At 43.9% G+C, this 25,731-nt stretch overlaps 5 protein-coding genes across 10 annotated transcripts in view; 3 read left to right on the plus strand and 2 right to left on the minus strand.

Annotated features, from left to right (window-relative positions):
- The window catches only part of lolal (longitudinals lacking protein-like), a 60,703-nt gene extending 47,227 nt beyond the window's left edge, over positions 1 to 13,476 (minus strand). Inside the window, exons 1-2 of the mRNA XM_018023317.2 lie at positions 13,323 to 13,476; positions 13,028 to 13,127 (exon numbers count right to left, since the gene is read on the minus strand). Coding sequence (XP_017878806.1) covers positions 13,028 to 13,127; positions 13,323 to 13,340 — 118 coding nt within the window. The 5' untranslated portion in view covers positions 13,341 to 13,476. The remainder of the gene's footprint in view (positions 1 to 13,027; positions 13,128 to 13,322) is intronic.
- A 75-nt stretch (positions 13,477 to 13,551) lies between these two features.
- On the plus strand, positions 13,552 to 14,822 carry Prosbeta5 (Proteasome beta5 subunit). The gene is made up of 5 exons (XM_018023286.2): positions 13,552 to 13,752; positions 13,849 to 14,005; positions 14,065 to 14,277; positions 14,349 to 14,582; positions 14,653 to 14,822. Exons 1-5 carry the CDS (start codon positions 13,609 to 13,611, stop codon positions 14,751 to 14,753), a joined length of 849 nt encoding a protein of 282 aa, XP_017878775.1. The 5' UTR covers positions 13,552 to 13,608; the 3' UTR covers positions 14,754 to 14,822.
- Positions 14,823 to 15,033: 211 nt separating this feature from the next.
- Positions 15,034 to 16,688, plus strand: LOC108624213 (death-associated protein 1). The gene is made up of 3 exons (XM_018023355.2): positions 15,034 to 15,205; positions 15,362 to 15,461; positions 15,803 to 16,688. The coding sequence occupies exons 1-3, from the start codon at positions 15,157 to 15,159 to the stop codon at positions 15,960 to 15,962; spliced, it is 309 nt and encodes a 102-aa protein (XP_017878844.1). The 5' UTR covers positions 15,034 to 15,156; the 3' UTR covers positions 15,963 to 16,688.
- A 99-nt stretch (positions 16,689 to 16,787) lies between these two features.
- On the plus strand, positions 16,788 to 22,978 carry LOC108624212 (mitogen-activated protein kinase 15). Of its 3 annotated transcripts, XM_018023354.2 has the most exons (11): positions 17,028 to 17,117; positions 17,680 to 17,899; positions 18,005 to 18,135; positions 18,466 to 18,641; positions 18,716 to 18,855; positions 18,928 to 19,120; positions 19,192 to 19,332; positions 19,407 to 19,585; positions 19,651 to 19,791; positions 19,875 to 20,026; positions 20,328 to 20,972. In XM_018023354.2, exons 1-11 carry the CDS (start codon positions 17,028 to 17,030, stop codon positions 20,970 to 20,972), a joined length of 2,208 nt encoding a protein of 735 aa, XP_017878843.1. The 3 variants fall into 3 exon arrangements, with proteins under 3 accessions (XP_026668733.1, XP_017878843.1, XP_026668734.1); XM_026812932.1 differs by having other exon boundaries at positions 16,788 to 17,117; positions 18,716 to 19,120; positions 20,328 to 22,978; XM_026812933.1 differs by lacking the exon at positions 17,028 to 17,117 and having other exon boundaries at positions 17,825 to 17,899; positions 17,967 to 18,135; positions 18,716 to 19,120; positions 20,328 to 22,978.
- A 348-nt stretch (positions 22,979 to 23,326) lies between these two features.
- The window catches only part of Gr10 (gustatory receptor 10), a 10,387-nt gene continuing 7,982 nt past the window's right edge, over positions 23,327 to 25,731 (minus strand). For all 4 annotated transcript variants that reach the window (XM_026812935.1, XM_026812936.1, XM_026812934.1 and 1 more), the window contains 3 exons: positions 25,251 to 25,374; positions 24,977 to 25,128; positions 23,327 to 23,941 (listed from right to left, as the gene is read on the minus strand). In XM_026812935.1, the coding sequence (XP_026668736.1) occupies positions 23,552 to 23,941; positions 24,977 to 25,128; positions 25,251 to 25,374 (666 nt within the window). In that variant the 3' untranslated portion in view covers positions 23,327 to 23,551. The remainder of the gene's footprint in view (positions 23,942 to 24,976; positions 25,129 to 25,250; positions 25,375 to 25,731) is intronic.

Here is a 25,731-nt window from a genome sequence, read left to right on the forward strand (position 1 = left end):
GCGTCAATACTTAATTAGATATTTTCTTCTATACTTTTTAGGACGTAGCTATTTGTTATTAGCATTGTTCTTCCGACGTCTGATTTCTTTTTAATTATAGGAAATGCGTTTTGTAAGGTACATAAACTTTTGGGATTGACTATATAGCCAATACGTCCTTAAGAAGTTTTTGTGAGTAAACTGTGTGGAATCAATGAAACAATTGATGACGATTTCAAGGTAATCGACTGTTAAAATCAGGTGAGCACTGATGGTCTTCGATATCAAGCCGGGATCATCCCCATATCGGGATGATATTACACGCGGTCGAGTGTATTCCAGCCGTTTTGGCTCGCACGTGCCGACGGCGTATGAATAAAACATCAGGGTCCCCCTAAAAACGGAATCCCCGGTTCCCTTATTAACGTTTTCTTTTTTCTATTTTCTACTCGGCCGCGACTTGTTTCGGCGCAGCAGCAACGTTCATTTGAATTGGATGCACGCGGTCTCCTTTTTATGAATGGAAGTGACGAAATGATCAATTATGAATCGAGGCGTAATTTAGAAGGCGCGTAGGTTCGTTAACCTCTGCACGTTCGACCCGTCCGCGATTGGTCGCGTTGATGCAAGTTTGTGAAAAAAAGAAATGAGCGCCGTGACATTTGCCGATTGTTCGTTGCGAAACATCGGACTCGATCGACTATTTTCCACGACTGCAAACGGACGCTCGCTTCGCGCGCCGTCGGAACCTGCGTTATTTCTGTTAGTTTTACGCGAAGTGGTCGGAACCAGTCGCGGTGCGTCATCGAATCGCGAAGCACTACTTGGCCGCCGGATAATGGAGACCAAGGAAAATATTGTCTGTTATGACGGCGCGATACGAAATGGAAATAATCTTCGTGGAAATACTTGAGGAAAATTAATAGGAATCCCCGATGAATCGTCGCTGATGTCACGCGATCTCCGTTGCATAATTAATGAATGACAATGGACCCCGGCGAAGGTCACGAGCGAGTTACGCTCGAAGGGAATCCCACGAGTGCAAGAAAGTATCGGCGTCAAAATCACCTTCTGGCTATTCGTTTATTTCCATCTGGCTCGTTCGCGGGACCCGGCCAGAAGGCGGCGTCGCGGCTTTTCGAAGAGGCGCGCGCGCGTTGTCGTGCGAACCGATCTATCGAAAGGAAAGTTGTATCGCCAAAAGCGAATCTCATTGTGAACCTGGGAGTGCATCAGAAGTTATGTAAGCCACTTATTGGCAGCTTAGATACCGGTAATACCAACATCGGCCACTGAACATTCAAATGCCAGAACCGCGCACATCTTCTGGCTAATTATAATTAATAATTCCTGATTCTTTTTAATCCATTTAATGTAGATCATCTCCGATCAATTGAGTAATTAAATTCTTTTCTCTAAATCCCCGAAGAATGTCAATAAGAAGCCAAGTCTTAAGAATGTCTATAAGAAACTGAGGCGGTCTTACGAGACGATGGATTAAAATAGTTTTATAATCATTTTTTTACGCGAATCTGGAGAACGCGTGGAGAGGGGGATGAGTGTGAAGCTGAGAATCACTGCGGCGTCGAGGCTTCCTAAACAATACTCGACTCACTTTCACTTCGTCCCCACCGCCTTGCTAAGCCGTCGCCTGTGGCCGTCGTCATCGCGATCGTCACACTCGCTCGATTATGCGTAAAACATATCACGCTTTCGATATCGATTAATTACAAAATCGGCCGGACTTGAGCGGCGAGCGAAATTTAGTCCGGCATCGGGCGACTCGAGATAAATAATAATCCGGCAATTATTTATCTGGCGACGATAAATCGAGACGCGTGCGGATCCGTTCGCCGGATCGAAAATATCGTCGCGCAGGAGAACGATCTAATTATAGAATAAGCGATCAGCGCGAGCCGATAAATAGCGATGCTGGTTTAACCGGAGCGATGCACAATATTAATTGCAATACGATTAACCTTTTCCACGTGAATATTCATCGCGCATTATCGGGCACAATGGAGCGCACCGAACGTTGCTGTTCGCACGACGGGTGCGTGCCTACATATGTATATTTCACCGACATAGAAATCGTTGATAACGACACGACGCGCATCGAAATCACTCGAGCGAACGCGCGATAACCAAGATTTTCAGATCAGATTCACTAAAAATCGCAAGCCAAGAGCATCAAGCAAATAATGAAATGAATATTGCAATGCTTCAATAATACTTCAAGTTGTATGAGGTGTTGTATGAGTTGTATGTTTCTGACGAAAGTCTAAAAAATGTGATAAATATGTTCAATATTCGAAACAAAATGGAGGAATGTGTGATGCAGATGAACAGAGAAACGAGAGAAGTAGATGAGGGAATGATTAAGAAAAATAACTTGAATAAGAAGACATCTGAAGGGTGGTAGAGTATAGAACATAACACCAGAAAAGGAGATACAAAATGTATGAGAGGGTGAGAAAGAAGAGGCATTAAGAAAAACGTAGGGAAAACGAAAGGCAACGAGAGAAGTGGTACAGGGCGATATAAGAAAAAGAAATCATCATCGTTAAGATTTAATTAACAACCACGCAAAATTCTCAGTCATTCACATCTACATTTTTTCATAAATGACATGAAGATTTTGTGATTGCAAGAATATAAAATTTCTATAATTTTGCACAGTACTCTATTAACGATATACCTCACACTTATTAAAATTTGAATGTTTTATTTTTATCTAAGTGCTCATAAAACCTTGAAACTGTTTGACGCATATGAAAATTGATTCATACACAAAATATAAATATGGAATGTATATTGATACATAGAATATGAATGCATATTACAAAGTTTAAACGATGCCATAAATACGTGATTTTGCATAAGAACCTGCAGTCTAATTATAAGGAAACGAGTCTCACGGTGTTCCTGATGGGACACGATTAGAGCGGAGGAATATCTGGATCAATTTCGCAAGGATCCCGAGCGGTGTTCGCGACTCATTGTTTCGCGAACTTTTGTCGGCCGTCCTGCTGAAGCGTCGATTGCCGCTCAACCACAATCGGGCCTGGGAAGATTGCAAAAGCGGAATTCTTGAGGGCGACTACAATAGAACGGACGACCGTCGAATCCGCTCCAGATTCGCGGGTACGAAACGATCCGCGTCTCTCCCGTTCCCGGTTTTCCAATTGCGACAATTTGTTCGAGCGTCGTATCGAGCGGAGCGTCGTTAAAACTCGTGATCACGCCACGCCTGGTCTATGTAAATATTCACTCGTTCATTATTTTTATTTGAACGATTTTTAATTAGCGGTTAACGGGAATCCCCAGTTTGTTTTGGCGACTCGATTTTCCTCAGTTTCTGTCTTTCGTTTCGACGTGCCGGGCCATATCAGAAGCATTTTGTCCCGGTTACTCTAGCGGAATGGTGTCAGTTACATAAGGACTCCTGCCGTGCCCAGAAGTGTCGAGGGTTGCTGGAGGGGGATATCGGTGCGATATCGTCGGATAGGAGAGGCGAGGAGGTACTCTCTGGCGAGAATCAAAGAAAGAGAGAGGATCCTCGGAGAGTGAAAGGGAAGGAAGAGGATCGACGAGGGAGAGAAGCGAGGAGCGGAAGGGAGACAGAGCCGAGCGGTGATAAAAGTGAAAGAGAGAAGGGTAAAGAGCGCCGGGAATGGAAGGGAAGCCCAATGAACGAGGAGTTCCAACGAAAATGTACCAATGGCGACGTGGTACCGCGATGGCGCTTTTTACGAAGCGTGCCAAAGGAGGGGTGAAGAGACGAAAAAAGTGAAAGTTTGCACGGGCAGCCAACACCTTGTGTGTACCCTCCGCTCTTCCTCGCCACGATTTAACCCTTCTCCAACCCCCCGTCCTCCTCCCGGATCCCAAAAATAAATCTCGAACGCTCGGATCCTTCGAGATCTCCAGGTTCCCTGCGATAAGACGTTTCCAACTCCTTTCGTCGAATTGTTTTCAATCGATGACTCTCGCGCATTGTTTTTATCGGGCGAATAATTGTTTGTCCTCGGTGGAAAAATTTTCGATAAACCCGCGGGGAAAAATCCATCACGCGAAACTCTCGATAACAACACACGAACGTTAAAAAGGAGAATAAAAAAAAAAACGACGAATTGAATTTCGCTGGTCAAAGTAAACTCTCGTCGCTAGCTAAGTAAGTAGTATGGTGGGGCACAAGCGAAGCGAAGAGCCGAGCAAGCACTCTGGCGCCCTCGATTTCACTTTCATTACGAGGCCAAACGAGCGCTTCGCTTACGCTCATTCACTCTCGTTTCTTCGTAACTACGTGTACCTACATGTACGCGGATCATGAGCCGCGCGCACACTTATCCTATATTTTTACGGCCGCTTGAATACGCGAAACTGGAACTCTTCCTTTCCCTCCTCCAGATTCCTAAACCAACATGATTCAAATCTCGCTATCTAATAGACTTTGTTATATAAAAGAATATTATTTGAACCCAGTAGGGACGAAGAAGAGGGAAGAAAATGCAGCGTGTAATTTCGGACAAGCGTTGCAATTAACGCGATTACGAGACAACCCCGATACGCAAATTGCTTCACGCGGTCTACCATTAAAAGATAATAAAGGGGATTAAGCGGATCCGAAAATGTCGCTCGTGCCTTATTCAATCTTCGCGTTGAACGTAGCCCGCGGGCACGGAACAAATTAAAACAGAACGAGTTGTTCGCGTTCGACGGATCGTATTCCTGCTGTTTTTTCTGTAATTTGAACATGGTCGAAGGAGTGAGGCTGTAATTAGCTTTTGAAATGGCAATTTCAATCGGCAGTTCGTCGCGTCGCAGATAAGAGAACCAATTACCGTGCCGCGCGATCCTCCAACTATCATCGAAAAACCTCAGCGCGTAATCTGCGGCATAGAAAAATACGACAAATTACTCGTTGCGACCTAAGACGATGATTCGAAGATTAGCCAACGAGTCCGCTCGAGCCGAACCCTGTTCCATCGCGGAATTAGGAAATCATTCGCACTCGAATGCACCGTGTAAATAAAACCGCGGCTAGCGAATTTAAATAGAGAAACTTTGCTGCGCCGTAGATTCACGTATGATGTGCAGAACGCATTATCACCTTGAAAGCTTTCTCTTTGAGCAGTTGCGTGCACCACTTAAGATCATAATAGTCTAAGAGCTCGGAGCAAAAAAAATCTGTGGAATGACGAAGGCTAGATATTAATAAGGTGAACGTCCCAATTTCACTGGCGTATTTTTCCATATCAGTATAAATGCATAACATGACTAATAAATTGTTCTCTCTTTCTCTTGCTACAGTGTGAGAATCGTACGAAATTTGGGTTATTACCTGAGGCTCTCCCATTTTCTAATTAATAATAATAAATTGCATAATTAAATTTATATCGAACGTCAGTGTGGTTGCTCATTAATTACACAATTTATCAAATTTGAACGTTATTGGAACTGATAATATAATAAAAGAAATTTTTGTACTCCTGACCGATGGAGTCTGTCGTATCAAATAATTGACTATCTTTTTGTGTTTTATGCAAATTACCTATAAAAATATGATTTTATAAATCAGTTTCACTTTTTTTATCATACATATTTGAGGCCTGAGTCATCATCCTCGATCTTACGTTCATCTGACTGACTACCATAATTCTTTATTATATTAAAAATATAATCTAGATATAAAGTTTCAGCCTTTTCAACCTTTGTATTCATGACACGTTTGAAAGCGCGCCTAATAACAGCTTGACTGATTATACGTTGAAATATTAAAAACAAGACTTTATCATTTTAGAGACACTTTTGGCTGCGAGCTCTCCTAAGTACGAGAGTGTAAACAGATAAGATCAATCTCCAAACATCTAAATATCGAGCCACGGGTATTCATAGAAGAATGAAATCAAACTCGAAATTATAACTCGGAACCTGGCCGAGTAACACAGGCGAGTAGATTCGTCGTGAGCTCGCAGTTATTTCGTAACGGCAGCGAAGAAAACGTCGCGTCGTTGCCAGGAATTGACATAATCGGTGAAAGTAACGTGCTCACTACCTTGGCCTTAGGTTACTAGGCGCTCGGGCTTAGAATAAATGAAGTATAAGGAGACCGATACTCCATAACCGGGCACGTAACACCGGGGATCGCTTAATGCCTTGTCACTTTTACCGTGCGCTCCACATACAGCCGACCGAAGTGGGCTAGCGAGAGCAACGAGACGTTCCCGCGAATGCTGATTCGCTCCGGGCGACGAAGTTGCAGCCGAAGGCCAAGGTCGGTGCTTTCACCCTTTCACCCACCGTCTCGACGTTAATCTCTACGGTACTTAGACGGACAGCATCTAAGACGTAACCCACGAAAACGAATTCGCGACGCGCTCGACTCGGCATAAACACGAAGCGATAACAGCGAGTCACAAGACCGGACAGTAATTCTGTCTCGGCTTATTTTTATCTCGTTCCCATGTGATCTGACGGAAAAACAAGCGAGGCAATAGAGAAAATCGACCACCGCGTCTGCTAAACGTCGTTAGAAAACGATTTGCTCCAGAATCTTCGACGTTGTTTCGGGTGCGGGAAAAGGCTCGGTACCAGTGGCATACGCGGGTACACGCGCGATATCCGCGGCTGTGTCTCTGACGACAAGTTAGCTAGTAATGCCGTGGCCTTGACTCTGGCTAGCCAAGCAGCTGGCTGCTCGGCCAGGAATAAGCTCGATGCGCGGTTACCATGTTGCCACGCTAATATTAGCGTACACAGCCGCGTGCACTACGAGTGACCGAGTGACCGACGTGTTCCTGGTGCATCCGTTTCATTGCTCGCTTCCCCGTGACGATAATAAAAGAACCGAGACGTCGAGACGCTGAATGAGTATCCATGAAAGACCACCGCGCGGACGCGTGCCCTCTCGGAAAATCGCGCACGCGAGTTCACAGTAGAATCCGATCTCTAATTGTAGGAAAGATCATTTGGCAGGGATTCTACGTTAACTATAATAGGAATGCCTAATAAGTCGATCGCCAAGCGATTTTTGATTTAATACCCTCATCGTCACTTGTCAGTACATAAAACATATTTGAATATGTTAAATCTCGAGATTTCAGTACATAAATCACGATACATTTAAAAAAAAAATAATCAGTCATATATATATAGAAATGTACTCATTAATCGACCCATCATGTTTTCTTCCTTCTTTTTACAGATCAAAATATTATTCAATAATGCCAAGCTTATGATTAACGTTTGAGAAAAGAAGATTTGTCATAAAATGCTACTAGAGATATTCAAATAATATTATATATAAATAAATAAATAAACGAAAGTATAAGATAAATGATAAACGCACCATTGCTCACATTAGAGATAACTTTGAATTTAATTGAACTGTTAACAAAGTCCATAAACAACGTTCTAAAAAACGTCGAACATCCGAAGAAGAGAAGATCGATTGGTAGAAATTCTTCTTCGATCCCGAAGAAAATCGTATGAGATCGTGAGATAGGAATTTCAACATCGAACGCAAAACAACGCATGTTAAAACGTAAAAGATACATGCCAACGTTACTTCGCGCCCTCAATTACGATGATCAGAGTTAAATATATAATTGAATATGAGTAATTTTTTTTTAGGATAGCCTGTAATAGAGTTGGCCACCCCTGAACTATAATCGTAATCGTCCAGACAGGCGAAAGAGCTGTTATGACTCGTCTCGCGCGTCCTTACAACTAATAATAGTCCACCTCCCGGACGTCTAATGATTTACCTGCGCGAAATTCGCTGGGCGAACGGCGTACCGTCCTTTTCTCGGACCAGACGTCATTGCTATCTAACATTGTTTGCGTTCCTCGTGAAGAATTTTTAACTTCCGGCAACTAGATCAGTCGGACCGAGCGTGAGTATGGAATATGCCGAATGCTGAGCCCGAGCACGCGAGCGATCAGTGGAATTATTCCGGAGGTCAGAGGGTAAGCTAGCATATAGGAGATTAAATCTGCTAATTATATTCTTTCGTACTGGCAAACGCGTAAAACGGATCGCGTTAAACGGGAACCAAAAATGGCTCACTGCAATGCCTTTCCTCCCGCATACACGTTTTAACTGATAAGGAGGAAATGCAATTTCTACCAATCGTGCATCGCCATTACGTTTTATCAATAAGTTGACCTTTAATCGTCGAAATGCTCACTGCGCCTAGTCATCAGAATTGTGGCCATTAAAGATAGTTTGCCGATACTTAATACAACAGAATCGGCCAAAAAGAATTCAATAGCACATTGTTATCGCATGGTTACAAGTTAGGGTCACGGAAAAGCTTCACAAAGCGAGGCAGTGGCAAAATTGTTCCTGTCGTTTCGCGAAAGAGGAAGATATCTACTATCGACGAAGAAAATGACGTCGCGCCGCGACGACGAGGATGTTGAAAAAAATGGAAAAAGCAAAATCGATAACCTCGTGCCGCACTAATATATGATAGGGTCGCGTTATTACTGGGATATTGACGCAGTTGCATCACGACGCGCGTCGCAGGGGGTCTCGAGATCGTCGTTACTACTGTTGTTCACTTTTAACGTCACTCTCGACTCCTCTCCCTTTTCGTACGCTTCTGCACACTCGTAGCTTCCCGTTCGCGGTCTCCGTCCCGCCTACGGATTCTCAATTTTCATCGCAATTACGCGATACTAATTATTTCGCGGATTATCGGCGTTCGACGTCACTGAAGCGTGCGCCGAGTTCCTCGGAGACGATGATGAAATCTCGACCGCTAATTACTTTTGGAGTTTGAACATTTCCGCGATTCATTAAATTGTACGCATATTGGGTAACAGGCCTCGTGATTCCGACGAAGGTGCGACAATATATAGTACATGGCGGACGATAACGCCGCACGAGCCGCGAACGAAACGCGTCTCGATAGCCCTAGAACTTCGATAACCCTTTTCCCGGTCGCCCGATAGCGACCAGCTGAAAGAATGAATTTAATCGACCGTTTTTATTCTCTCGAGCTTCCAGACGGTCGAAGTTTAGATGATACTAGGGTTACTTTGGTGCGCGGAATGGAAAGCATCCGAGCTTCAGCTCGTCGATAAACCTCAAACTCGAAGCGTTGAATCGCTCAGATGTCTCGAATCAAGGCGAGGACTGCGGTAGGGAAATAATAGATTACGAAGAACGCGGTGGAATACTTTCTCGGTGTCGATGATGACTGGACGGATTCCGAGAAACACCCCTCTTCCCCTGGCTCGATTTTACCCAAGGCAGAAAAGTGGGTTACGGTTCTCGTCGTTTCCTCGTAAAACCCCCTACGTGCATACTCGCACACCTACTTTTATCGGGGCCCACTCCGTGCCTACGCGTTCCGACGAGTGGGCATGCTTGTATACACTCGAGTCCGGCGTGACGAGTCAGCGGTAACCGAGATTTCGACACGGACCTCCAGGTATTCCCTGATGTAGCTGTCCGTCGAGGCGTCTAATGCATCGTTACGTTTCGCGGTGAATTTTGATCGATCGCGCCGCGCGGGATAAATCGCGAGAACAACTTTGACTCGTTATTGCGTCAGTTTCCTCTTCTTCGTAATTAGACTGCAGATCTCTTACATTTATGGAAAATACAGAAAGAGGACAGAGATATTATTATGTCTAAAGGATAAAACGAATTCCTGTCCATTTTCTAAGTTCACATCACAAATATCTTATTTTATATAAAAAACGGTAGTCTATTCGTTTCGAGGAAATTGAGAAATTTCTAAAGACAGACAATTAATACTTATGCTCGTTAGATAAGATGTAAGCCCTTTAGAACATAGAAAAGAAAACAAGAGATTTCTGACGAACTTAAGACATTAACATAAGCTTAAAAATAAAGCAAATAATAAAAACTTAACAGAAAAACGAGAAGTGAAAATAAAAATAAAACTTAATGATAAATTGAAGGAAAAATGTATGCGAAAATTCTAACTAAAGCCAGAAATATAATGAAAAAATAGAAGTACTTAGGGACGCTTTCCGCTTGGATGTGAAGGAAGGACAAGAAACTTCGTTGCAAATTGTGAATCTCAATAGAAAATGAAGACGACGATTTTTGGTGAATCGGTCCCGTTGCTCGGTAACTCGCGGATCGGCTGTAGATTTGCGCTACTTAACTCTCGCCGCTAACTGCTCACCTTCACCTCGTCTCTTACTCAACGATCGTGCCGAGTTCTACCCCCGTTGCGTAATTACCGGCGCGCAATCATTACTGAGTCAAATCGTCACTCGAGCGGAATAAGTGCGTATGCCGAGCAACATGAAATTACGCCTGTTGCACGTACGAAGTACGAAAGCCGACGCGAAGCACCGAGACGCGTCGTCGACGCCTCGTTCAATCGAGAAGTCAACCGAATCGCGTTATCGAACGAGCTTTCATTAAAGGGTTGTCATCCTACGTTCATCCCTTATGCAATTCTGCATAATGTATGAACAATTGAGAAGTTGGTTCTAATTGCCATGGGAAATTATAATAGAATTTAGCTGAGGAATTAAGAAATTTATCATCGCTGACGCAACTTTCGTGTGGCTTCAATTTCAATGAAAGAAGTTTAAAGATTGTTCAATAAATGTTTATCAACTCGTACGGTAATGTTTTCTATTGGACTTGTTTTAAAACAAATAATTATGCAACGCGAGCGCAGGACAACGAAGTTGACATCGAGACGTTAAACAATCAGGCCTTTTTTGGAATTAACCCCAGATAGCTCCGCGGTCCCAACGAGATTAGCCCGTCGCGATGATACCGCGGTTTAATTATAGACTTTCCGCAAGATCGTCGCGACAAGAGGAAATAGAAGCAGCGTAGTAGTAGGCAGCACGTGTAGGTGCCGCGAGAACGTTTCGATTTTTTCTTAATCCAGTTCACCCGGTTCCTGATAAGAGTTTTCCACCGTTCGCGCGCGTCCCACAACCGAAGCTGACGCGTCCTTGCGCGAAATGAACGTTGATCCCCCGACAATGACACAAACCAGGCAGTGTGATTTAGTTCGTGAATCATCGATCAGCCACGAGTCGCCGATATAACAAGACGGTCGAACGTTTAAGTATCGCAGCTATCATTTCTCCAAGAGGAAATCGAATGCACTTCGACTCCGATCCACGATCCTAATCCATATTTTAATAATAATCAGCGCTGTGTCTAGCTTCACTTCTTTTCTACGCGTATTCTACGTGTCTACGTTTTACTGAATAAAACGGTCGATTAATAGAATTATCATATCGATCTCGTAGGTATTTGCCAACAATTTAAAAGGGGGACAGTCGACGTGAGATGCGAGAGAAGAGAAACAAGCGTTCGTACGCGGCTAACAAGGGAAAACATGTTTTGTTCGCGCCGAAGATCGTGAATCAACAAGATCGGCTATTTTGTTTATAGCTTCCGTCATGGTTATCGTCCCTTACGTTCGCGTTACGTCCGCCAATTTTTCGGCCGCGAACGACGTAAGAACCGTAGCCGCGTGAACTTTGATATCGACGATCCAAGAGACCGACGAGTCGTTTGGCACAGGAAAAACCGAAAGGGAAATGAGAGAAAGACTTCTCGGAACGAGTCAGGCGTTAACTTATCGAATCTTGCGTGGCACCATCGACCCCGGCGACCCTCAAAACCCGATAAAACGACCGGCTTCTCTATCCGAGCGCGTTATCGAACGCCTTTATCCGGTGGTAAACCGGAGAACCGTCTTTCAGAATCCCATGATATGTACAAAGTTATATGACCCTTCGCCACGTCTAATTCTACGGGAAGGAACCATCTACTTTCCTCGCGATTTCGATACCGGCTAAACATCGTCGAAAAACGTGACTTTCGACTTCTGGTCCGACGTATCCGGTTTGAAGCGCCTCGGCGGTGAAAAAATTCGCCGAGCTAAAAAAAACTGAGGTTCGACGGTTGTCGGAAACTTTTCATACGATAATCGTAATCAATTAGAGTAGCTCGGTGCTATCTTCCTCGCGAACCGTTCCACGAGGAGATGATCCGATCTCGATTGCTCTCAACCCGTACGGAAAATCGCCGAACCGGATAAATAAAGTAAATAACGATAGCCATGAAATTCCCTCGATAACGAGAATCGATGCGGCGCAGACCGATTTGAATTATGCATGCACCGCAGAAGAAAGATCTGATCACACCTCGATCGCGTCTCGTGACTCTCAATTATACGAGATAATTATCTCGCTCTCTGTCTTATTATTAACCACGATACACCCAAGATAGACGAGAAGAATATCTGTAATTATTCTTGATGTAACAATTAAACGATCGTGCGCGCTTGAAGAGACAGTCGCGAGATCGAACCGCGATTTGTAAACGCGGGGGAATGGATCCGCGTTTCTCTTACAATGAATCAAATCAGCTGGCTAAGGAAAAGTGTAAGAATGTTATCGTTATCGGTGTTCCATGCCGGGCAAACATCGGCCGCGTTAGCCACGGGAATCGCGCGGAAAATATGCAATTGTATGTTATCACGTTTCGGGATAACACGTAGCGCGTCGTCTCACGATGGGTGGTGCGACCGACGCTTAGGCCAATCGACGGCCACGGTAAAGTGCCTTACCCCCTTGCACGTGACCCCCGTGGCTTCATCACGGCATACGTCATATCGCTGACCCCACGGGCAAAATAATATACGCGATACATTTAACGGCGAAACATATTTTGTGCCCCGCTATGCTATCGAAATGTGACGTGCCCTCGGTTTTGATTATCTCGAGCGTTGTAAATCACGCGATACATGGACCGTGGACGTACGCCTCCACGTGGAACGATACGTCAACCGGTCAACGTGTTCCCGAAGCGAGAACTTCGAAGGCCCTCCCTTTTTCGGGAGACCCGTTATCGTCGTTGATACGAATAATCGTGGCAATAAATCGAGCATGCATCACCAGAATCTTTTGGAAATTGTGCTTTAGATAGAATGTATATTCTATCGTACGTGAATGATTCATGCGATGTACAAATAAATACAAACATATATTGTAAATATTAATTAATTAAATGAGATTGACTCACATTCTGGTTGTCGAGGGGCTACGGGCTGGAGGATGGACGAGGCGAGCGCCGATGATACCTTGCATCTCCTCTTTTGACATCCTAGCGCCATCCCTTGATACTAAAATAAAACATGATACTGAATTCTCAGCTACAGTAACAATAGCCGTTAAATGGTTATGTTTAGATTTTTTTTAGCAATACCGCCATCGAACTGAAGTACTGTATACCTAGGTGGTTTCAAGATCAACCGATGTTTACTTTAACTATTCATAACCTTTGACAAAGCCTTCTGTTAAAAACATGTTTTGCTTACATTCTGCATATTATTCATAGCGCCTTTTCGTTTAGATGTTCCTCAACGATTCTATCAAACACTTGTTACAAAATCTAACGTGTTTTTCACTGAAATGCACTATTTTTCGAGATAAAACTTAACGATAATCTCTCGTCACTTTCAATAAATTGGTCACTGCGCACTGAAGTTGCGCAAACGTAAAAGCGCGAACCGAATACGCTCTCTGCGCTCTCTGCTGAGGAGACGCGAACTAACGAGATGACAAGCATTCAACGAGTAGAATCAGTAGAATATTGCTTGAAAAATGGCGCTTGCCGAAATTTGTGGTTTAAATTCGTTTGTCGACTTCAATGCCGCGAACGAGAAAGATTATTACAAACGGGATATCGAGGCGTGCGCCAGAAATTTTACGAACAACGCGCAACTGGCAGTTCCACCTTATATAAATGTAAGCGAATCAGATCCTAAATCTTGGTTATGACCGCTCTTTGCTTAATTTCTGCTACATCATGCGATTTTAAAACGATTTCGTTCGACTTTGTAGCCAGCAGAAAAATTGGCCCAACTCGCAGAAGGCCCTGACGACAGTGGAAATCATCTGAAGATCAAATTCGATCATGGAACGACTACTCTGGGCTTTCAGTACCAAGGCGGAATTGTTCTCGCCGTCGATTCGCGAGCAACGGGTGGCCAATTCATCGGTAAGCCTGAAAAGAATGTAATAAACCACAAGAACATATCTGCAACACTCCTTTTATAGGTTCCTCCACCATGAAAAAAATTGTTGAGATCAACGATTATCTTCTTGGAACTTTGGCTGGCGGTGCTGCCGATTGTGTTTATTGGGATCGTGTCCTGGCAAAACAGTGCCGAACATATGAATTGAGAAACAGGGAACGCATTTCTATCGCAGCTGCCAGCAAACTCTTGTCAAATATGATATACAATTTCAAAGGAATGGGACTAAGTATAGGTAATTCTGCCATTTTCAAAGTCAGTAGTAACTTCACGTTTCCTTTAATATAATTAATAAACTGTCAATAGGCATGATGCTTGCTGGTTGGGACAAAAGAGGACCAAGCCTGTACTATGTTGATTCAGAAGGTGCGCGTACACCGGGCAAGGTTTTCAGTGTTGGCTCGGGATCGATTTATGCATTCGGTGCTCTGGATTCTGGATATCGTTGGGATTTAACTGATGAAGAAGCCTACGAACTTGGCAGAAGGTCCATTTACCATGCCACGCACAGAGATGCTTACTCTGGTGGTATCGTGAGAGGTAATGTAATCAAATAATCAAGTAAAGGAACAGAATGAACAATATATTACAAGAAATTTATTTTTTCCAGTGTATCACATGAAGTCGACAGGCTGGGTACACATCTCTGACCAGGACTGCAAGGATCTTCATTATATGTATCAGGAACAGAAAGAGAAAGGACTCAATTAGTAGAATTTGTGATTTACTGTACTCCATGCAATGTTTTCTTTAATAAAATTCATCTCTAAAACTGGTATACCCATATGTACATTTCCTAAGTTGATAAGCCTTAAATACTCGTCGAAAACATGTATATATAGGATTGAATGTCATATCAATGTAATTTTTCAACTCCAATTAATTCACGTTCGAACTTTCCTTACAAACATAGGAAGAATTCATTGTAAATATTTTAATAGATAAAGAACGTGACGGGGTTCTCCCCACTACTCATTCCAGCATCGGCCGCCATCGAGTCAGTTAGCGCATTGGCGCAGTGCAACGAGCGGTGTACGTGTTATTCCCACGGTTATTCCGTAGTGCAAAACGTGCAGCTTAATTGGGTCCGAATCTATTATTAATTGAGGGGCAAATGTCAACTCCGGACGAGAGCGAGCTCAAGGGTGGCCACCCTCCTGCAGGTAATTATATGCGTCGCAGTTTCCCTTGTAAGGTTAACGTGTTTACACAACTGAGCTATCTAGGTGACGTTGCACCTGTAACGTGCCGACTTTCAAGGCCAGCCGATAATTTCCCATTTATTTCGTTTAAAATTCATTGAAAGTTTCCGTTTTTAGTTAAAGCGGGCGGGATGAGGATCACTCAGCACAAAACGCCGAAGGAGGAGCGCGAATTGAAGCCGATTAAGGACGTGGACGAGAATAAACCGTCGACCAGGTGAGTTGACTTCATTGTTCGATAAAAATGGTCTCTCGTGTTAAAACAAAGTAAATAAATGTGGATGAACTCAAAGTCGAGTGCCCTAAGCCTACTCAACCGGTAAACAAAAAATTTCGATAAGAAGCGGACGCGCCCCGGGATAACAGCTGGTCGTGGTAATTTACGTTGCAGCATCTGCCATACTTGCGATAAACGTCACGATCCCTATTACGCATTGACGAGCAATACTGTAATAACAAAATGGACGTGTATAAAGAAAATATTATCGCCGGGGTGTTGAAATGAAAATAATTTCCACCGATCAACAAATAACATTTATATTATTTGTTTGGTTACAGCCCGCCGAAGACATTGATGATCAGCGGAGTTCCTGCAAAGGGGAACGCAGACTTCCCTCCAGAGGCTGTCCAAGCCTTCCACCAGAAGCCTTTGCCGACTCACGACATTCGTCCTATGCACTCTTCGCGTCCTATCATTATCCAACAGCCAAGGAAGTGAACAATTCGCTTATTCTTCATCGACCCGAGGCTATCAACAACTACAGCCCAAATGCTTATCATTAAAAGTAAAAAAAAACAGAAAAAAAATTATAGATATGTATATGTACTTGGAAGCTTCTCTGAGACGTTGGGATTTCACGTATACTTTCAAAAGTATGTGATCCTATTCTCAGGGAACTTCGACTTCGCGCAACGCGAAGCGGAAGTACTTCGTGAGAGTTTATTACTGTTGAGAAGAAAGAAAGAATTTATTTTTCATGCAACGCTACGAGATTCCTGTATCGGCATTTATTAAACGAACGACCCGCTCCGCTTTGCGAAGTACCGTTCGCACGTAACTAAGATTAGATTAGACTGTTGCGTAAATAGTTGCTCTTATCTGGATTTTGTAATCGATACATATATGTACTTCGGTTTATGCATCGCGCGATAAAGAATATTTGTAAACGCCTTCGGGACCAGTATGTATATTTCGTGTTGGAACGCATAAGAAAGCTAATGTTATTTTCAGTTTTTGAAATCCGTGCACTCTTAGTCTTACCCGTAGGTACCAGGGGAAGTTACGTTGGTCGACGCTATAGTTTTTCACTTCGCGAAACAGAATCGTACCATTCGTGCGAATGAAACTGTTGCGCGTGTAAATGTCGGACGAGACTCATCGCGTTGAAGACAGTTTATACTTGAGACTTGAAGAAAACAATATATATGTACGTTCTTATTCGTAGAGAAAGTTTTAATCAATTTGTTTAACCCTTCGTTCCTCTTTAACCCTGCACGAGTTCGGTCACCAGCGATCACGCAATGTCGTTGGTAGGTAACCAGGTGCACCGGGAATATTGTCGTCATAGTAACTGGCACGAATTCTATAAACATAGCCACATTGATGTGTCAAAGGTTGGATGAAAAAGCTATTCGAGTGGAGCTTCCTTCCTGATGTGTATAAAGATGTGAATGCGTTACGGTCCGCGTACACCGTTTCCGTCTGAAAATTTTCGTCGTCCTCAATCCTTCGTGATCGTCGTGTTGATTCGCAAAGTTTCGCCGTGTCCACGATCCCGTCGCGATGTCGTCAAAAAATACCAACGAAAAGGTTCTGGAGATCGACGCTCACGTCAGCAAACATTATGACATCGTCCGACGTCTTGGCAAGGGGGTAACATTTTTTTTTATTATCAATGCGAGTCACTCTTTCCCAATCCGATGAATTTTAAATTAATTCAAATGCGCCCGCGATTTTTTATCATCGACATGAGTCACGCTTTCCTCATCTGATGAATTTTAAATTAATTCAAATAAGCCCGCAATTTTTTATATATTTGTCCCTGTCTTTTTTTTAAAAGAAATTCCGCAGAGAAAAAAATTATGTGCTTCCTTTTTATATAATTAAGAAATTCGTGGTATTAAGAACGCAATGGGAAAGAATTAAGTATACTATGTATACCTACGTAAAATTATCAATAATAGTCGTGGTACGTCTGTCGCGAAGAAGTATAACCGGAAGGAATCGATACCCGCGCAGTTAGCAATCACAATCAGAACAACCGAGCGTTAAGTTAAGTAGGCTCTGTGTGACAAAACATGCCCGACGAATGATAGATTTGATTCTTATTCCTTGATCGCGTTTTCGTATAAATAAAATGAAAAATATTCGATGATTCTTGCGTTCGCCGATGATCAGCGGAGCCCGACTGCGTTTTAAATGGATGATTTGCTAGGCTTACGGCATCGTATGGAAGGCGATTGACAAGAAAAACAAAGAGACGGTGGCGGTAAAGAAAATCTTCGACGCCTTCAGAAACCAGACGGACGCGCAGCGCACATTCCGCGAGATAATGTTCCTACTGTCGTTCGCCAACCACGAGAACATCATACGGTTGATCGGCCTGCACAAGGCGAACAACGACCGGGACATATATCTCGTTTTCGAGTACATGGGTGAGTTTAACCCGGTCCGAAGAAGAAAATTCGCAAAACGAAGGTAACGTGCCGCGGCGATTCTCAGACTTTTCGCCTGAAACACGTATCGGCCCGTTTCCCCAGAAACCGATCTCCACAACGTGATTAAGAAGGGCAACATCCTCAAGGACATCCACAAGGTGTTCATCATGTATCAGCTGTTTAAGGCGATCAAATACATTCATTCCGGGAACGTGATACACAGGGACTTGAAGGTGAAACGGTCTTGAGCCACTTCTTACTTACACGTCGCATTCAGTCAGTGCAAACAGAGGAACATCGCACCGTTGCACATCGAAATAGATTGCAAATTTTAATGCAAAACAAAAGATTCATCACATCAGTTATAATTTAATTCTTTTTTAACATCTTTTATATTTCTTATATTTTTGTAAATCACACGCATAGTCAATTTCCTTCTACATACATAAAATCCGTAAGTTTAATCATTACTGCGGCACAGCATCATTGCACGATACGTAACGACGAGCTTTACCCGCGTTCCTTCGCCCGAATGACTCGGCCACGTTTGCAATTCGTTGCAGCCGTCGAACGTTCTGTTGAACGCTCAGTGCCATTGTAAGATCGCCGATTTCGGATTGGCACGATCGGTGACGCAGATAGGCGAAGGCGACGGCGAAGCCGGCAGCGATCCCACCCTCACAGATTACGTAGCTACTCGCTGGTATCGCGCACCGGAAATCCTCGTCGCATCGAAAAGGTATTCTCCCTCGGGCAGATCCCCGACTGCGACGTCTTCATACACGTGAATTCACCGACGACGGGTGTTATCAGGTACACAAAGGGCATAGATATGTGGTCGTTAGGATGCATTCTCGGCGAGATGCTCCTTGGGAAGCCGCTGTTTCCTGGCTCGTCGACGATAAATCAAGTAGAAAGGATAATGGCCACTCTTCCGCCACCCACCAGGGAAGGTAATTTCACCCCGACGTTGCATTTGTTCGGTGGAAAGATAGAAAATAGTCCACTCGCGGTGATTCTTTCAGATCTAATTTCGGTCAGTGCCGGGTACGGCACTAATTTGTTGGAAAAAACACCGAACGGACCCAGGCGGTCCTTGACGGATCTGCTACCCGAAGTGTCCGAAAAGGCATTGGATCTCATCAGCAATTTGATAGTCTTCAATCCGAATCACAGATTCACTGCTGTCGAGGCCTTGGAGCACCCTTACGTGGCTCAGTAAATACATGAATACGAATCGAGGCGAGGGGGAGTGTTCTATTTTATCATTTATCAATTCCCCTTTACAGCTTTCACAGGAGAAGCAACGAGCCGGAAAGAGGCTCGAACGTGGTTCCGTTGCTCCGGGACGACGTACAACTATCCGTCGACGAGTACAGGAATAAGCTCTATTCAATGATGGACGAGAAGCATCGCAAGCATAAGAACATGTGATACGAAACATTGATTAGCATAATAAACGAGCGTTACTGAGATCGGTGTACTATAATTGGCTTGATGACAGGTCAAAATCCAGAATCAGGCGATTGTCGGAGCACATCAGGAAGGAAACGCTTAGCAATAATAGTAATCCGGTGATCGGGCAGGGCGACGCGACTGTTGGCAAAAATTTTACGCACTCGTATCAAGATTTACGCAAAGAGAGAGGTAGAAGCGACGCGTACGATCCTTGCTGCCTGGAGGGTAATAACCGGCTCATTAAATCGGACCGATTAACGAAAATAAATCTCCCACAAATCTTTACGCAGTGCGTGTGCAGCTACCGAACAGGAAGACCACGCGGCATTCGCAAATCGACAGCGGGGAACGAATCACGAAGACGAGATCCATAAGCATGTCCGCGGAACCGGCAACGAAAAGTGTAAAGGGTCTCCGACCGAGCAACGAGAGTGAGGCTCTTTTCAATAAAATCTTGCCGAATGTATAAAGAGACGTTTTTAATTTCACGTTCTCTCGTTTTAATATCCGGCAGCTAAGAACGTGGCGACCCAGTACACGCAGAATCTCGTCAACGGGAATCTGAATAATTTGACGCCGAGCACGACGAAGAGCTGCCTGTATTTCAACCAGCAACGGCAGCTGTCCAAATCCCAGCGTTCGATACAGTCGGATCAAGCGATGGTGGTAAGAAAACAAACGAAACGTTAGGCTCTAACTAGCTCGCTGAATTTCCGCCTCTGTAACTCGTCTCGCGTCTCTGACAAACAGTAAACGAACGGTTCTGTCGTTACAGGCTACGTGTCGCGTGGGATTCATTTAGGTACTGTAATCATTTATACATGTCACTCATTCTTCTCGCACAGAATCGGTGCCCCCCTCCTTTACGAATTTTAGAAAAAAAAATAGATAAAAGCCTGCACTCTCCTTGTAAAAAGTTCCTCAGAGACCTGATCGAATGTATCTGGGATCTGTGTGCGATTTTCAGTGTGCAGCTGCTAGGAGATCGAATCAGATAGCGTCTGGTAGCCGGGACAAGCTGCGACGAAGTTGCAAACAGGTACGCGGCAGCACTCGGTTATTAGATCACGCGAACTGGCGCGAGGAGGACCGTCAAAAGACTCCGCTGGGTCAGGACAACTCGAAGGCCATTCAGGCGAAATATTTCGCGAAGACGCCGGGCACCGCGTCGTCTTCTTTCTATCTGAGGCCCACCAGCAACAGCAACAAGAACACCTGCAGCGCCGAGTCTCTTTACAATTCGTATCATCCCTCCGTGAAGAGTCAAGTAGTACGAAATTATTTGAATCAGACTATGCCATCGTGCGCCGACAAGCAGTCCGCGTCGCTGCCCTGTCAATCGAGGATATCGCTTTGGAACAGCACCGGGAACATCGAGAAATTGCACCCGCTCGCTAATTATCATCCATCGATCGGGAACAGTCGATCGAAGAATCTGATCTCCAGCCACGTAACGGGGACGCATTCTAAGCACTCGAACGAGGGTAGCGTTAACAGCGGGAAGAGGTCGATACGCGGCGACGCGCCTTTCTTCGACAGCTACGCCCAAAGTCACGGCGTGATAACCGCGTCCGCGTACAAAGATCTACGTAACGGGACTATAAGGTGGTAAAACGTCGCGTCAGGCTTCCGAGAAGAAGAACGAGGAAACGGAGGCCGCACATATTTTTGTATGACTCATTATCCCGAAATCTTGTTTAAATCCCAGTTAGACGGCACGAATGGAGAATGGAATCGCACCACACGAATATTCCCAGTATTAAACGCACGTATTCGACGCATTCTCGATATTATAAATATTTAAGGGACTGACGTATTATTAGAAATTAGGAACGAACCGCTGACCGCTGCGCGCTGGGCCATCGGCGGCCGTTCTTTTTCTCGGAAGCTATCGCCAATTGTACAGGAGAGCTAACGTTCCTATATAAATAAATCTAACAAAAAGTCAGTGGATATGCGAAAGTATAACAGCGTATCGAGCAATCGATACTTGGAATTCCTACGGGAACAAACTGCCGGGAGCCTCAATGTAAACGGAGCCACCATAAATGCAGGCGTAAGAAGCGAACAAATAGTGATCTCGAGGCAAATGGTACTTTAAGCTCTTAGGTAAGAAGAACCTTGCGAAATACGATCAGTTTATAGTTCTAGGATAAGAGGGAATCGCCCACCGACATTCGTTCAATAAATAAATCAAATTCGTTTCGATTGGAACGATATATAATTGTTACAAGATGATTCGAGGAGCAAGCAAGAATTCGTGGCGGAACAAATGTATAAGTACGTAATTCCAAGCCAATTGTTACGGGGCCAATACGGTGTAAAGTTATGCTATTTACACTCGTGGCCATGCGAGAACCGAGGGTTCCCGCGCTTATTACTTTTATTCGTGAACTGCGTAGCATGTAAATTCCTTTGTAATATACTTTTTGAGATATCTTTATGCGGCTATGTGATAATAATCCAATTCGTATGTATTACCTGTCGTGGAATAAATTTTTACTAAAGGAATGGATGGTTCGCTCCTCTTCCCTTTTCCGATCAGAAAAGATTGCTTTCGCGTCCTCTGCTTCAAAGTATCAAACCGCATTCCCATTTTCCATCCCGCGATGCGAATTCCAGTTACCGATGGATGCCGCGTTCCTTTCAGTTCGTTTCTCCGAAAGTGCCGTGTTAATAACGAGAAATACGGTAAGCTTTTGCTTTTCAGAGAATCAAAATTAACTCAAGTTTCACCATCCGTCATGTTGAGTTTCCGAGAGGAATAATGTATGCACGGTCCCAGGAAAGTTGAACAGCGCGATTCATTTGCCAGTTCGGAAAAGTATTCCACGCCACGAATGTTGAAATTTATGAGCCAACCTCTTTGCGAGTATCCCGTGCTCGATCGCGACACGCGGTTCAACGAAGTTTTTGCGCATCGAGGAACAAAATTTTTCTAATAATTGCCCATTGACTGATTAATCCGGGTGATATTTGATCATTCGAAACGCGTGGAAACTGCAGGCGCGGTATTGAAACGGCCGAACGTAATTGGAGAAGCTATCGAGAAAATGAATTTTCTGTGCGTGGGAGGATGTAGTCCTAATCGATATGTCGAGGAGGGAGACAAAGGGCAGCATTGTTTGCGATAACCCTACGATTTTTCAGCAATGTCTACTATCTATTTGAAATATGGAACATCGAACGGCGTCCTCGTTTCATGATTCGTTCTCGCTGAAATGAAAATGAGCCACAGATCTTTGCATATATATTGCAAGCAATTTACTCATCTCCGCCTATTTATACCGGCATCAATCCAATAATTGAAATAACACCGTGAACGTCAACCCGTAGAACAAACGAGTTTACTCGATGTAAACAAATGCTCGCGAGACCATGCTCGTATTCATTCACATTCTAGTGTCGCAGCTGCGTTCCTTCCTTTTTGCCATTCTACACGAACGGAATTGTTTCGGCCAAAAACTAAAACGAGTGGCGGGTGAACGACAACTGGTAAACAGTGACGAGCACTCGACACTCTCGACGCTTTTATTCACAAAGCGCAGCCCTATTTGTCTCTTCCACTTAAAAAACTTACCCTTTCGCTCGGACCCTCGTTAAATTACTGAATGCACTTCTCCCTCATTCATCATTCACCTTATGCGCTAGACGGAATCGTGTGCGCATCGACAAGATTCCTCTTCATACCCTGATCTGTATTTATACATATTTTTCAATTAACTTCTACTAACGAAGCTATTGCTGTAAGTATAATTAGAGTAATTTTGATATCTACGAATCATTGCTGCCTCTGCTAAAATCGTCGATTGTTTAATTCGTCGAATCGTTATTAGTTTTTAATCGATGGTCGAATAAACAAAAATAACTCCTCCAGCTTACGCACATCCGTTGTGCGCAATTGAATTTATGGGCATAAAATAGAATGGAAATTTCCCGAGTGGGTTATAAATATGAAACACCTTGTGTTATCTGCGTATCTATTTTCTGTTAAATTATGAAACAGAGACTCGATAAAGAGTAGCCAGCAAATAAAGCCAATTAATGATTCATCATTAAACTGATATTCTCAAATTTCCACGAATTTGACACGACTGATTTACATTATTATTGAACTACTTCCATAGAGACGTGACATTGAAGGAAGAACATTCAGAGAAAAATCGTGATTTCCGATTTTCATGTTTCCGCTCAGGTTAAATCGTTCGCTCGATCGCATCGTTTTTCATCAGTGGTAACGAGCGTGTTCGCGCGAGGTTGACTAGACTCGTTTTTCAAATTCTCCGAGGATTCCTGTTTCTTGTCGATCTTTTCGTTGATGTTTTGCTCGGCTACCGGTCGCTGCCTTCCCCGGAGGCTTTGCAGCATGTAGCAACGTCTGTGGGGGCTGTGTCTGCTGTAATAACTGCCGCTGCTCGACGTGCCCGTCCGCCTAAGCGTCATAGTGTGATGCCCACCGATCGGTAGTCCGCATCCGCATCCTGGTAGCATTTTCCGTTTCCTCAGCAGCCCCTGTCTCAACGTGCCACCGGCACTGCACCTTGCGCACACATGATCGATCACCGCTGTCCCTTGACCACCCTGAAACAAGCACGTCGAAACAACCGAGGTTTGCGGCTTCAAACATCTTTCAAAGTTATTGCCTCCTACCAGTTCTAGTTTATATTTCTGGAACGTAGACGATATTAGACTACGACAACAAATATTGACGAAACGTCGGAAATAAAATTGGTAACGCTCGGGACTGTAGGATTGATCTAAAGCAAAAGTTTACTACAAACTTTCATGGTAAATCGTTTGATGATGCTAAGAAAGTTTAAAGACTGTTTGTTAATAAATATCAAAGGGTCGTTCGCTGGTCTGGCGCCGAACGGCCTATCCTCGAGAGCGATCGACACTAAAGACGGCAGTAAAATTTTTATTGCCATCTGAGACTAATATTTTACGCAGGATTCAGGTTAATTATGTATACGAAAGCGTGCAAATATACTGTGCTCCGTCATAGGAAACGAAATGCGGACAAGAGCTTTCCACGCCGCGCGGACATACATTATCGGAAACAATGCAACGATTTTACTAATGCGTTTCATCCTGGTGATGGTCGTTTCGGAGCTCGTAAACGTAGACGCAGATGCTTCCGTAAATGTCTCACGCGTCGCCCATAATTTCGCATCCCAGATGGGGAATTCATATTGGGCTTTGATGAAATCGCGATAATCAAGCAGCCACGTGCCCTCGTAAATAGCTGTGCACGTTCGCGCCATATAACACATTTCCACCGAACCGGGAAAAAGGCTTCTTATTCGTTTCTCGGAAATCGCGCCGAGAACCGCGCGAAACTTTTCGTATGAATATGTATTTTCTTTGACTCAATGAATATGAATTTTTGGGCGGCGGTTCGCTGGAATATTAAATGGAGCTTTGAGATTACCAAAGGCTTCCACGGTTTTGAATCTACATTTACACTTTTTTCGACCAACCGGATAATATAAAAAGGCTCGTGATTACGAGCTTTGGGTTCCCGTTGTTACGGCAAAAAATCGATGAAACGCAGTGGTAGGAATTTGAAAAACGGTGACGATGTCCACATGCCTGACAAACGGAAGTTGTACTTACTCTGTGATGAAGTCTCCGACACAGCATGTGGCAAAGAATATCGGCGACGCTCTGCCGAAAATTCCGAGTCATAAAGCAGTAGACCATAGGATTTAGTGCGCTGTTCGCGTGTCCCAGAAAGAGGCAATAGGAGAGGGTGTTCACTTTCACCTCTGCGAGCAATACGACGTTAAACCGTAAGCTGGGTCCGTGAGCGTTTTATACGTTTTACGGGTACAAGGATATTCAATTAAAAGGAGCGTGGCACGATTTTATCAATTGAACGGGCACTCACTGACTGCACCTAAGTCGATCAGGAGCCTTAAGACATTGTACGGTAGCCAGCACAAGGCGAAAAGCACCGCCAGAAGAAGCAATATCCAAGCGATTCGTCTCCTTTCGCGTACCAATCTGCAACTCTGCGAAAAGAACCGTCGACGGCGGCACAAAGGCAGAAATAAAAGTTATATGCAATGATGAAACAGGCAAGAATCAAATGCACGACAACTTTAGAAATGATAAATTGACTGAGACGTGAAAGCGTATTTTTCCTACAATTTTAGCTATTTGTAAACCGCACTACTGTTGAATAGACTTTAATGAAGAGAAGTTAGAGAATTGGTTACATTTTGTTTACTCCATAAGATTCAATTATATACCGGATAGAGATGGGATGGAATCGTCCCTTAAACAGTCTGAACTTCCCGCATGTGTCGAAAATGATTCAAAGCGAGTCCACTTAAGGGTGTATTGGCTATACAGTCAATCCGAAAAGT

The sequence above is a fragment of the Ceratina calcarata genome, unplaced genomic scaffold (genome assembly GCF_001652005.2).
Source record: "Ceratina calcarata isolate Rehan_Ccalc_2016 unplaced genomic scaffold, ASM165200v1 scaffold301.2, whole genome shotgun sequence".
NCBI lineage: Eukaryota > Metazoa > Arthropoda > Insecta > Hymenoptera > Apidae > Ceratina > Ceratina calcarata.